The sequence below is a fragment of the Drosophila santomea genome, chromosome 2R (assembly GCF_016746245.2).
Source record: "Drosophila santomea strain STO CAGO 1482 chromosome 2R, Prin_Dsan_1.1, whole genome shotgun sequence".
Taxonomy (NCBI): Eukaryota; Metazoa; Arthropoda; class Insecta; order Diptera; family Drosophilidae; genus Drosophila; species Drosophila santomea.
Window position 1 is genome coordinate 17702454 of NC_053017.2, and position 11562 is coordinate 17714015.

At 44.1% G+C, this 11562-nt stretch overlaps 2 protein-coding genes and 1 long non-coding RNA gene across 7 annotated transcripts; 1 reads left to right on the top strand and 2 right to left on the bottom strand.

Moving 5' to 3' along the window:
* Positions 1–465: 465 nt before the first annotated feature.
* LOC120446448 (protein lap1) lies at positions 466–5093 on the bottom strand. 2 transcript variants are annotated; one of them, XM_039627438.2, is made up of 6 exons: positions 4731–5093; positions 4452–4655; positions 4264–4399; positions 3918–4207; positions 1936–3729; positions 466–1874 (listed from the first exon to the last, which is right to left on the bottom strand). In XM_039627438.2, the coding sequence occupies exons 2-6, from the start codon at positions 4602–4604 to the stop codon at positions 1698–1700; spliced, it is 2550 nt and encodes an 849-aa protein (XP_039483372.1). In that variant the 5' UTR covers positions 4605–4655; positions 4731–5093; the 3' UTR covers positions 466–1697. The 2 variants fall into 2 exon arrangements, with proteins under 2 accessions (XP_039483372.1, XP_039483371.1); XM_039627437.2 differs by having other exon boundaries at positions 4452–4658; positions 4731–5092.
* A 792-nt stretch (positions 5094–5885) lies between these two features.
* Positions 5886–10744, top strand: LOC120446449 (alkyldihydroxyacetonephosphate synthase). 4 transcript variants are annotated; one of them, XM_039627441.1, is made up of 6 exons: positions 5886–5947; positions 7525–7884; positions 8182–8268; positions 8331–9519; positions 10027–10131; positions 10199–10744. In XM_039627441.1, the coding sequence occupies exons 2-6, from the start codon at positions 7760–7762 to the stop codon at positions 10586–10588; spliced, it is 1896 nt and encodes a 631-aa protein (XP_039483375.1). In that variant the 5' UTR covers positions 5886–5947; positions 7525–7759; the 3' UTR covers positions 10589–10744. The 4 variants fall into 4 exon arrangements, with proteins under 4 accessions (XP_039483375.1, XP_039483377.1, XP_039483374.1 ...); XM_039627443.2 differs by having other exon boundaries at positions 5890–5947; positions 7535–7884; XM_039627440.2 differs by having other exon boundaries at positions 5907–6053.
* Positions 6807–7416, bottom strand: LOC120446451. The gene is made up of 2 exons (XR_005615855.2): positions 7145–7416; positions 6807–7072 (listed from the first exon to the last, which is right to left on the bottom strand). It is a non-coding gene; the product is annotated as an uncharacterized LOC120446451 (long non-coding RNA).
* Positions 10745–11562: the final 818 nt, after the last annotated feature.

An 11562-nucleotide genomic window follows, 5' to 3' on the forward strand; every position in this document is an offset into this window, starting at 1 on the left:
GGAGCTTTGGAATACCTGCATTTCGTTAGGAACTCCGCTTATTTATCATTCCCAGCCCATCGTGCGCGGTTGCGCTCTTACGTTGACTACTTTCCAGCGGAATTTATGGCCATTCCGCTGGTTGTACACTTTTTATGCAAATACATGTGGCCAAAAGTGCCGCAACAGACAACATTCGGTGGCGCTGTCGCTGATGATGTCGTAGCCAGGGCCGTGGAGCGGGGGGCAGGACATGCAAGGAGGAGCTGCTCTTCCCGGGGGATTGGATTGCGTGCTTCGCTGGTGTCGGCCAACTGGCACACTACAAATGTCGCCGTCAATTAATTTCCATAGATAATTGCCTGTCGATAACGACAGCGGCAGCCGGGGACATTAATCAAATGGCCGGCAGGCTGTTGACTAGATGGTTTTTGTACTTGGCCCTTTCGGCGGCTGGCTAAGATTTAATCAAGAACTATGGCGAAATGACAAAGTGAAAGTTGTATTTCAGTGATTTGTGGTAACGCTCTTAAATCAAATTGAATTGGCAAAATGTGTGCGCTTGCTTAAGTTAGCTAGATTCGTATGTAGTATGTGTGGGCGTGTGTTTTTCAATAATGCACATATGTATGTATGTATGACTATATATAAACGCTATGAATATAGAAGTGCTTAACTTTCGATTAGATTTCACGTGTGTTTAACCAGATAAATAATAATACTGATCACAATGCCAATAGCGTGAGAATTCAGTGTGTGCTAACAGTTCACCATTGAAAATAATGTTTGACACTTCGATCGATCGATTGGACAATAAATATAGATCTTATGTACGTATATGTAAATATATATATATAGAATTTATATTGCTGCACCATAACAACTAACATAAACAGCAAATATCTTTTGTAATCAAGAAATTGATCTATACATACAATTTTGGGAACAAATTTGAACAACGCTGGGCGTAAAATAGGCGCTAGTTGAAGGTAATTTGTCTGATTATCGCGAGTATATATAATGAGTGCGTATATATACCTATAATCGACGCTAATTGCACTATTTATATGTATTATGCTGATACATTCCTCTGGCGGTCAGAATAATGCACTAATTACGCACAATTTGAGATACAAATGCCATTTAAATGTAATATAAGCATAATAAAGTACAGGGTATTTATATGTGTCTTGAACTAATAATCGACACAACTTATTATTGCTTCGTTAAATGCATAGCTTAACTATTTACATACGATTTCGATAAAATACTGATTAAATAAATCCAACTTATTAATGGGTCACTTCGAATTATAATTAAATGGTTTTGAAGTCAAATCATTAAATCAATTCATCTTCACACAACTTAAATTTTGAGAATACTTTTTGAGGACTATTACTACTAAATTTGGCCGTATTGTGGTAATATTCTTCTATTGAGTATGCAGATACTTCAGCTAGGTGCAGAGAAAATGGCAGTTTGGATTTGTCTATCTAATATACAAAAGCATGGGATCCTCTATCTGGCGATTGTGCTCTATGACTGATGGTTTGACCGCCAGTATGGAAGGGTATTATGAACTAACACTATGATCGGTCCAAGTGGTTTTCTATCCGATTTCGGCGATGCTGCTTATTGGAAAAATGCGTTAGAAAAATGCACAAAAAGTCTTCGGTCTCGGGATAGGATTCGGCTTAGGTCGGTAAATAGATGGTCCATCATTTTCTCGACAACATTATGTTCATGACCGTGCCGCAGTTTAGCAGCACCCGTTTGGCATCGCTCAGGTTAGCATTGGTCAGGTCGTAGCCGTCAATTTCCAGCAACTTGTCGTTCAGATTCAGTAGGCGGGCGGCATTAGTATTGGGTGTTATGGAGCTCACAAAGATGCCAACCTGTGATGGTAAATAGTATTAATTATTGCCTGCTGTGTGGATTAAAGATATTCGAACTAACCTGATTAAGAAGCTCGGCTATATCAAAGCCTAAAGTGTTCTCCCACTTGAGGGTAACCTGCTTGACTGTTGGATTTTTGTGAACACCAAAGATCCAGTTGGATTTCTTATGACTGGCCTTGGAAGTATTATTAGTGGCCGTAGAATTAACCGAGTGCTGCGACATGGTGTCATCTAGCTCCTGGTCCTCCTCCTCCAAATTTGGCTCTAAATTATTGCTAATATTATTTTGGTAGTCCAACTGATCGACTGACTCTTCGATTTCCTGAGCGCCTATCGCTGTGGTTTTGAAGTTACTATTGCTATTCAAAGCATCTTGGTAGATTGTTTGTTCTTGCAGCTGTTGCTGCTGCTTTCGCTGCCTCATGGACTCGTAAAGGTTAAGATCCTCGGGCGTTTTCTTAGTGTAAACTCGAGCTATGTGGTATGGTGGTGGTTCCAGCCGGGGAGGAGGCACCGCCTGTTGCTGCATTGCTTGTTGCTGCAGCGGTTGCAACTCATATTCCTGATCCCCGTTTAAATGCGTGGTGGGAAGCGGCGTGTTGGCCTCGACGTAGAGCTGCTGATAGTGTGCTTCGTAGTTGACCAGTGGCAAGCCGTAGTATTCCTGCGTTGGCACTGGGTGTGCCAGCTGCTGCGGTTGCTGATAGATTCCGTAGATGTGTGTTGTTTCGGGCGCCATGCCGTATATTGCACTTGTTGTGGCCTGGTCCACAACATCCTGGTTGGCATTGCTGCTATCACAGTGAATTTGTCCATTGGCTACTACGCGTGCCTCCCTCACCTCGCTAGCATTGGCCGATGTGGTCGCCGCCTGAGCCTGCCTCACATATTTAGCCATCTGTCGCAGCTCCTTCGGATAAGGTGTGGGTGAACGCATTAGCCGCACGGACCCAGCCATCTGATCGGGCGTTGGCGTTGGTGGAGCGGCCACAAAGCTGGGATAACTGGGCGCCGGCTGTGCTTTGGCGTTGCTAAGAATGGTGGCCTCCTCAGCGAAGCAAATCCTTCTCGACGGACTCACATGTGGCTGCTGCTGGTTGGCGTAAACGAACTCGTACTGCTCCTGAGCCTGCTGCTGGGCCTGTATACTGTTCATTTTGAATGTGACCTGCGGCAGCATGAAGCAGGTCAACTGGGTCTTTGTACTTGCATCTAGATATTGCAGCGGAACCAAGGGCTGGGATTGGTTATCGCTCAGCCACATCGATGTGAGATTAACCAGATTTAACATCGAAACGGGCAATGCATTTATGTAGTTATTCACCACATTGAGTACCTTCATCTTGCTCAGGTTTCCAATGTTCTGTGGCAGGGCGGACAACTGGTTGTTGGCCACACTTAGCACACTTATCTGCTGACAGCTGCACAGCTCATCTGGTAGTTGTCGTAGTTGATTATCATCGGCAAACAAAAAGCGAAGGCTACGTAACATCCCAATTGTGCTAGGCAGGCGTATAAGCTTGTTATGGCTTAGCACTAGTTCCTCGAGCTGTTCCAAGTAGCTTATGCTGTCGGGCAACTCTGTTAAGCCGTTTGACTCGCACTTGAATGTCACCAGGGACTTTAGCATGCCCACGCTGAAGGGAAAAGCCTCCAGGCTATTGGAGCATATGGACAGTACCTCAACATTGCGCCAGTTACTCAGCTCGCTGGGAAGAGTGTCCAGTAAGTTGCCATTGGCCTCGAAGTGTTGCAGATCACGTAGCTTGCCTATGTTGGCGGAAACTCGTCGTATTTGATTGAAGTCGATCCATAGCTCTCGAAGAGACTTTAACTCGCCGACCACTTCGGGCTGTGGAGTTACAAATGAATTTATAAATATATTTATAATTTAAATTTAATTACCTAAAAATGGTATTTACAAGATCTGACAAAGGTTAAACGGCAATCATATATATTTACAAAGCTTTTACGGTGAAAGATATTAAGTTATATTGGAATTCTTTATCAGAGGATGTATACCCGGTTCTTATTGCTTACCAACTCGGTAAATTCATTACCGCCAATGTCCAGCCTCTGGAGGTTGATTAGTCTCACCATGGATTTGGGAAGTGTCATAAGATTGTTGAGCCGCAGCTCCAGAATTCTAAGATTTACCAATCGGCCAAAGTTGGCTGGTAGAAATTCTAGATAGGTCTCGTTTAGCAGAAGCTCCTGCAGCGAAATTAGCGAGGTAATGGCATCGGGAAGACGTTGCAAACTGTTGCAGCTCAGGTCCAGGTGGGTTAAGTGCTTACAGGACTTGATTTCCTCGGGCACATTGACAATAACTAATGGAATAAATGGTATTTTAGTACTGCGTGATGCACAAAAAAAGAAATCTCACGATTTCGGTTGAGATCCAGATGCTGCAGCTGGCGCAGACTGCCGATGGCCTGCGGAATGCTCTCCAGATTGTTGCTGTTTACGTGGAGCACCCTTAATCCCTGGCAATAAAACAATTGCGGTGGCAGAGCTTGCAACTGAAATATAATAAATGGTAAATAAGGTACGCAGATAAGAATGAAGACGTACTCTTGTGGTGCTCAAGTAAAGCTCCTCCAGGGTTCGCTCGTGCTGCCAAACTTCTGGGAAGTCGGTGAGCGGGGTATTACTGTAGTCCAGCTTGTCGATCACCTCCTCGCGCTTGAATTTGAAGCAGGGGAAGCATTTGCTCAGCAGCGGCATCTTTGGATTAAGTTTATTGCTTTTCGTTCGTTAATTAAGGCACGTTTGTGGCTGCTGCAATTCGAATTCATATACATATGTAAGTTGACTTTGTCTCTGGATTTGGGGTTGGGCCGCTCCGCTCACCTGTGATTCATCGCCTCCGATGGAACGCTATGGTTGGTCCTGCTCCATTACATTCCATGTCCATTGGCATTTTTGGGCTTGTTATTGTTCTGCCCACCAACACTAACACGCACAGGCACACTCACCCACACTCGCATACACACAGAGGAGACTTGCTGAGCCTCTCTTTTCGCTCTTTCGGGCATTTACTGTCCGCAAATCGATGTTTTCATTGTTTACTCAAACGCTACATGTCAAACACGAGGGGTTAATGTTTACTTTTGCCATCTAATTGCGTTTTATTTAATGTTTTTCGCTTTGAAAACGACAAGTTGCTTGCAGGTGTTAGTGTTGGTAAATGCCGAACGCGCTAGTGGTGGCTGCTCAATTTGTCACGTCTTGCATTCTTAGTGGCTATCGATAGATTGTTTACTTACATTAAATATTTGTTTAAAGCTGTAAGCTAACATAATAAACGATTTTTCCGGACACGATGTTTGTAAGTTAACTTCCCGAAGTAATTGTTTGCAGTCAAAGATATTTCTAAGCATCGCATACCTAACGAAAGGGCAGAAACACGGGTTTTTACCCTGACAGATAGGTGGCGCCACAAAGCAGCCGTTCCATTTCAAACAGGAGCTAAAAAAAACGTTACAAAAATATTGCAGTTGCGCTTGCAATTTTACTGAAAACGCTTTACGCTGTGCTAATCAATATTTACTCTACACTTCCTGGCTGCGATTGCGCTTAGGTAAGCCGCGCCTATCGTGTTGTCACAACTGCTGATAACGGCATCTTGCTAACTTGATAATAAACAAATAGCAATAAGGGAAATCAAGCGTTTTCGAAGTTGCAAAGTTCAAATGGGTTAATGCGAATTCCGGTCAAAAACAACCAATTAAAGCTCAGCTCACACTATCCCCAGTCAGACTTTGACATTAAGTGTCGTCAGGTTTCGTGTGTTTCGATGGTGTGAAAATTATTCAAATAACCGCCTTTTTTTTCATTTTTTTTTTCTTTCTATTTTTGTTTTTTGTCGTACGGCTGCGTCGTCGGCGGAGCATTGACGAATTTACACTTCAAACAATTGTTAAGCTCTACAGCATAGTGCAAATAAGTACGTAATAAACCATGTGTGCTTGTTGCCGCTGCCATTTGCAAGAGAAAAGCTGAGCTCAGTTTCGGTTTTAAAGTTGTCCGCTGCAGTTGGATCCGTATCCGAATCGGAATCCGTCGAAGTTAGTGGGATATCTGTGCAAATCCTGCACTAACTGTGTATATCTTAAATTATCTGTGCATATATTGCTTCATCATCTGGGCAAATCGGGCTATATCAATAGAAAAGTGTGTTATTGCATTGAAAGCTTAATATCAAACGTGAAAATAAAGTCCATCTTACGCGAGAGTCCTTAATAATATTTAGGATTTTTTAAAACTGACTTTTAGGGTGTGATGTGTATTCTATTAAAATGTATCATAATCAAAAGAAAAAAAGGCAATACACAAGTTTAAAAGATTCTCAGGAAATGGCTGCTTATTATTATTATTTATTATTTTAGTTAAGGTTCTAAAAGGAAACGAGAAAAGGAAAGGTGGACGTGCATTAATAATTAGTAAGCAATTACAAGTTAAAAGTTTCAATTGATTTCAAAGTTTTTTCTTGATATGGTAGGATAATTGTAGATATGTTGGTAGTGCAGGTTCCGTTTTCCGATTCCTATATTATACATACGTTGACACAATTCACAGAGGACAATTTACAATTTAAAACACCTGTGCACAGTGGCTTAGGCTTATTTCTATTGAAAGGGAAAGCTCAAATGAGCAGAATGAAGTGTAAATATTTAATATTAATATTGAACCCAAGGGTGTAGAAACCCCCTGGTACGTCCATGTCCTCTTGGAGCGGCACTTCATTCAAAAATCATGCCTGAATCACGCAATCGCACGCATCACACAGATAAACAAAAAAGAGCATGGAAGGTCGGAAGGTTGTGGGCGAATAGCACCCCTAAAAAGCCCGCCAACCCCAACTTTCGATTCTCTCACTCGTGGTCGAAGTTTCACCCCCTGAGCGAAACGGTTATGCACTGAGAGTTTAGTTTAGCTGGTTTTAAACCATTGTTTATTTTGTTCTCGGCGGAAACTTGAGTTTCCTTTTTTCTTCACGTTAGCTCCACCAAACCAGTTGGGGACGTTACTTCTTCTTGCCTTTGCCCTTTTTGGCGCCCTTGGCCTCCTTGGCGGCTGGCTCAGCAGCAGTTGTGGAGCCGGAAGTCACAGGATCGGCGGTGGCTTTCGGCCCAGCAGGAGCGGCAGCCCCTTTCTTGGCACTTTTGCTCGAATCCTTCTTTGCGGGCATTCTAAAAAAAAAAATCCCAAAAAGCAAATAACTTGTAAGCTTGCGTCTAAAATGTGTAAATTTTCGTACTAACTTCACACGAATTTGGAACAAATTGCAGAGAGATTTTTACTCCAGCCGAAATCGATGTTATTCGCTTGAAATTTCGACAAAAAGTGATTTATTATGAGATTAGTTCTATCAACTCTAAACGAAAAGTCAAGGCATGCTTAGAGTGCAGTCATGTTTAGCAGAAAAGCACATTTCAAATATAAACCGTTTGGCGAATCGGTTATTGATTCGCGCCACTTTTGGGGGCGGACTCTCTTCGAACTCTCCGTAATATTCTCCGTAATATTCTCTCTCTCCGCCAGTTGTCTCGTTATTCCGATTTCCGTGCAGTTGAGGAAACGAAAGCCAAGTGCGCGCAACATTGGCCGCATAATTTTCTAGTGCAATTTCTATTCTATTTAGGTAATTTTAGTTTTTAGCGCAACGTGATTTCCTGGCAGTTTAAGAACCCTCTTATAAGTAGCTAAAAAGTGATTCCCAAAAAAGTGTGAGATATCCAACTGAACAGCAGGCCAAGCTTTTCCTGCCAATTATCGATTTTGTGCACATGAAAAGCATTTCCAAAGTGTCTGCAATTCCCTAAGAATATTTGGCTAAATTCCCTCATAAGTCAAGTGCACAAATCGGCCAAGAAATAATGGCAGCCAAGCGGAATGCGGTGACCACGGAAGCTCCGGAATCGTCGGCGCCCGGCGAAGGTACCGCCCTCGCCCTCGACTCCCGCCTCTCCAAGCGCGTGGAGAGCGTCATCCCCAAGAAGCGGTGAGTCCAAAGAGCTGGGCAACTCAAACTACTCAACCAAGCCCCGTTCACACCAAGGAACTCAGGTTGAGCGAGAACATTTCACTTTCATTTAGTACTCAAATTTAATCTAGTTTACTTCCAAAAATATTTATAATTTAAAATTTTTTGTCATGCCATTCTTGAATTAAAGCCGTTAAGCTTGAAAAGCATGCATTGTTTTATTATAATTAGGGCCATTAAGTCAGCCTTTTGTTATAATGCAATTTTTATGTTTAACCTTAACACAATGTTTATTAATTAATATTCTACAAACAGACATGAGGCGCTTAAGTGGTTCGGATGGGGCTATAACGACTCCCAGTTTTATGGTCAGGATGGAATCATCTGTTTTCGCGGTGAGAAGTGAGTAGAGTACATTGAATTTCCACTAGCAATACTACAAATCATATCCTTTTTCCCCGCAGATATCCACTCGGTGGCTGCGAGCTGCCCAGCTTCACCAAGTGGGTGGAGAAGAAGTTCGACCTGAGAGTGGACACCACCAAGCCGTATCCCCAGTTGCCACGAACGTACCCGCGACCCGTGGAGAACGCCCCCTTCCTACACGAACTGAAGGGCACCACCCAGGTGGACTACTCCGTGGAGGGCATCGATCGGCTGGTGCGCTGCCATGGGCAGACCCTCAACGATATATACAGTCTGTGGCACCACAAGTTTCGACGGATTCCCGACTTGGTGGTGTGGCCACGCTGCCACGATGAAGTGGTCCAGTTGGTGCGGCTGGCCCACAAGCACAATGTGATGCTGGTGCCTTTTGGTGGCGGAACGAGTGTGTCGGGTGCCATCACCTGTCCGCAGAACGAGAGCCGGATGATCTGCGCCCTGGACACCTCGCAGATGAATCGACTATTGTGGCTCAACCGGGAGAATCTCACCGTATGCTTTGAGTCCGGCATTGTGGGTCAGGATCTGGAGAGGGTGTTGCGGGCTGAAGGTCTGACTGTTGGCCACGAACCCGATTCCTATGAGTTCAGCACCCTGGGAGGCTGGGTGGCCACCCGTGCGTCCGGCATGAAGAAGAACGTCTATGGCAACATAGAGGATCTGGTGGTGCGTGTGAGAATGGTCACTCCGTCGGGAACGCTGGAACGTGAGTGTAGTGCGCCGCGCGTGAGTTGTGGACCTGATTTCAACCATGTCATCCTGGGATCCGAGGGCACACTGGGCGTAATCACCGAAGTGGTGCTTAAGGTGCGTCCACTGCCATCGGTGAGGCGTTACGGATCCCTGGCGTTTCCCAACTTCGAGCAGGGAGTGCTCTTCATGCGCGAGGTGGCGAGAAGGAGATGCCAACCCGCCTCCGTTCGGCTGATGGACAACGAGCAGTTCATGTTCGGCCAGGCCCTGAAGCCGGAAAAGTCCTGGTGGGCCGGTGTGGTGGATGCCATGAAGCAGCGCTACGTTACCTCCTGGAAGGGCATCGATCTCAACCAGATCTGCGCGGCCACCTTGCTCTTCGAGGGCGATTCAAAGGATGTGCAGCGACAGGAAGCGCTCATTTATGAGATCGCCGCAAAGTTTCAGGGATTTCCGGCAGGTGGACAAAATGGGGAACGGGGCTACATACTCACCTTTGTGATTGCCTACATTAGGGTAAGTATTCTCTGAAACTGAACAACTTAAACTGTAAGTAAAGATCAACAGCATTATCTTTATGGCAGTGAACTATTTCCGGTTTTCCCCACTTTAATTTAGTATTGTTATTTAGTTTTTGTGCCGTCTCTCGGAATGATTTTTATTCTATTGTGCCAAAACAAACATATATATTTCATTTCAATCGACTGGACTATGAAATCAAATAAGTTGGATAATAACTCTTCCCAATCTGTATTTTCTTATCAGAGTTAATATGGAGTTATTTATCTGTAACTGAGATAGGAATATTTGGCAAACTTGTCATCTATATATATAATATAACTTCGTCAACATTTGTATGTTTAATTTACTTTTATTTATTTATTTAATGCAAACTTACTTTGTAAATTCATGTCCATTTTAGACCAACGTAAATGCAATCTATTTGTAATTATGATATATAGCTTTCTCCTTTCACCTATATTACCATTACTAGGAATGATATAATGTGCATATATTTTGCAGGACTTTGGACTACATCAAGGAATTGTGGCTGAGTCCTTTGAGACATCGGTGCCTTGGGATCGCTGCAGTCTGCTCTGTCGTTCTGTTAAGCAGCGTGTTGTTTCGGTGAGTGCTATATATTTATTTAAATGATTCATTAAACACCCAATAACTATCATCTTGACCATTGCAGGAGTGCAGCAAACGTAGTATTAACTACTACACCATTTCGTGTAGAGTAACCCAAACGTATGACGCCGGCGCCTGCATCTACTTCTACTTTGGATTCCGCAGTACGGACGTGGCCGATCCCGTCCAGCTCTTCGAGGCCATTGAGCACAGTGCCCGCGATGAGATATTGTCCTGCGGCGGATCACTGTCGCATCACCATGGCGTGGGAAAGATACGAAGCCATTGGTACCGCAACGCCGTCACCGAAACGGGCAGTTCACTGTACTCGGCGGCCAAGCGGCATTTGGATCCAAAGAATATCTTTGCTCTGGGCAACCTCCTGCCCCTGGAGGAGGCTCATCCGCAGGCTCATCCATCCACATCATCGACACCACCAAAGGCCAAATTGTAGAGGATAGCCCACACAATAGTGCGCTTAGTTCGTTTACTAGTCTTAGTCACATTACTGATTTCCTAGTCGCTCTTGGGGGTTCGGGTCTCCAGTTCTTTTGTAGCGGGCTCATGTTTTCTATGGGTTTTGATAAATAAATGGAGTATTTCTCTTGAAGTATTTTTACTTATTTTACTATTTGGAAAAACTATTTTTTGCTGTGTAGCAATTGCCGTAGACACAACTGATTTGCGTGTGCGTGTCCCGGCTGCAGACCAAATGCGAAATGCTGATCATTGTCTTCTCATCTGCTCATCGAAGTCATTTGCGGCTTGATGGGGCACCGTGCCGTCCAGGGAAGGAACCAACATCGAAGATCGGAGCGCCCATAGCCCAGAGATCAAATGTCATCAAGTTGTCAACTTCGTTAGCATGCCACAAGGCAGCGATCCAGCTTGGCTTGAAGATCTTCTTGGCCAGGCTTGTTAAACTTATGCACAGGGAAAAATGTTCAGAAAATGTTTAAACAAACATATATTTAATAGTAAAATATATAAAATATAAAAAGAAGCTGTAGATCTTAAATTCTTTCAAGAGGTGTTGCAAGCTAAGCATTCTTATAAGATTGTTTGCAGTAAACAAAGATTTTTTGGTATTTCTTTATGTGTGCGAGTAAGCAGGGGAATGAGGCAACTCCGGCGGCTTATTGATGGTCGAGGAGAAGTCGTCGACTTGGCCTGTCTTGTTACCCAGGCATTGGATACTATATGGTATATGCGGTACATACCCCCCCGAGTGCATTTCGGCCTGGCTAATACACACACATGCGGCCTATAAATAAAGATTACAATCGGCAAAAGTGAGCAGAAGAGAAGTCCGTCTAAGCCGCGGCCTGCCGCCTGGAAATTGTCAGCAATTAACCCGCGGGTCAGTCCCGGAAAACGCTGGCAGTCCTGCGTCCCAAACCCTGTGATTTATGCCACAGCCACAGACGA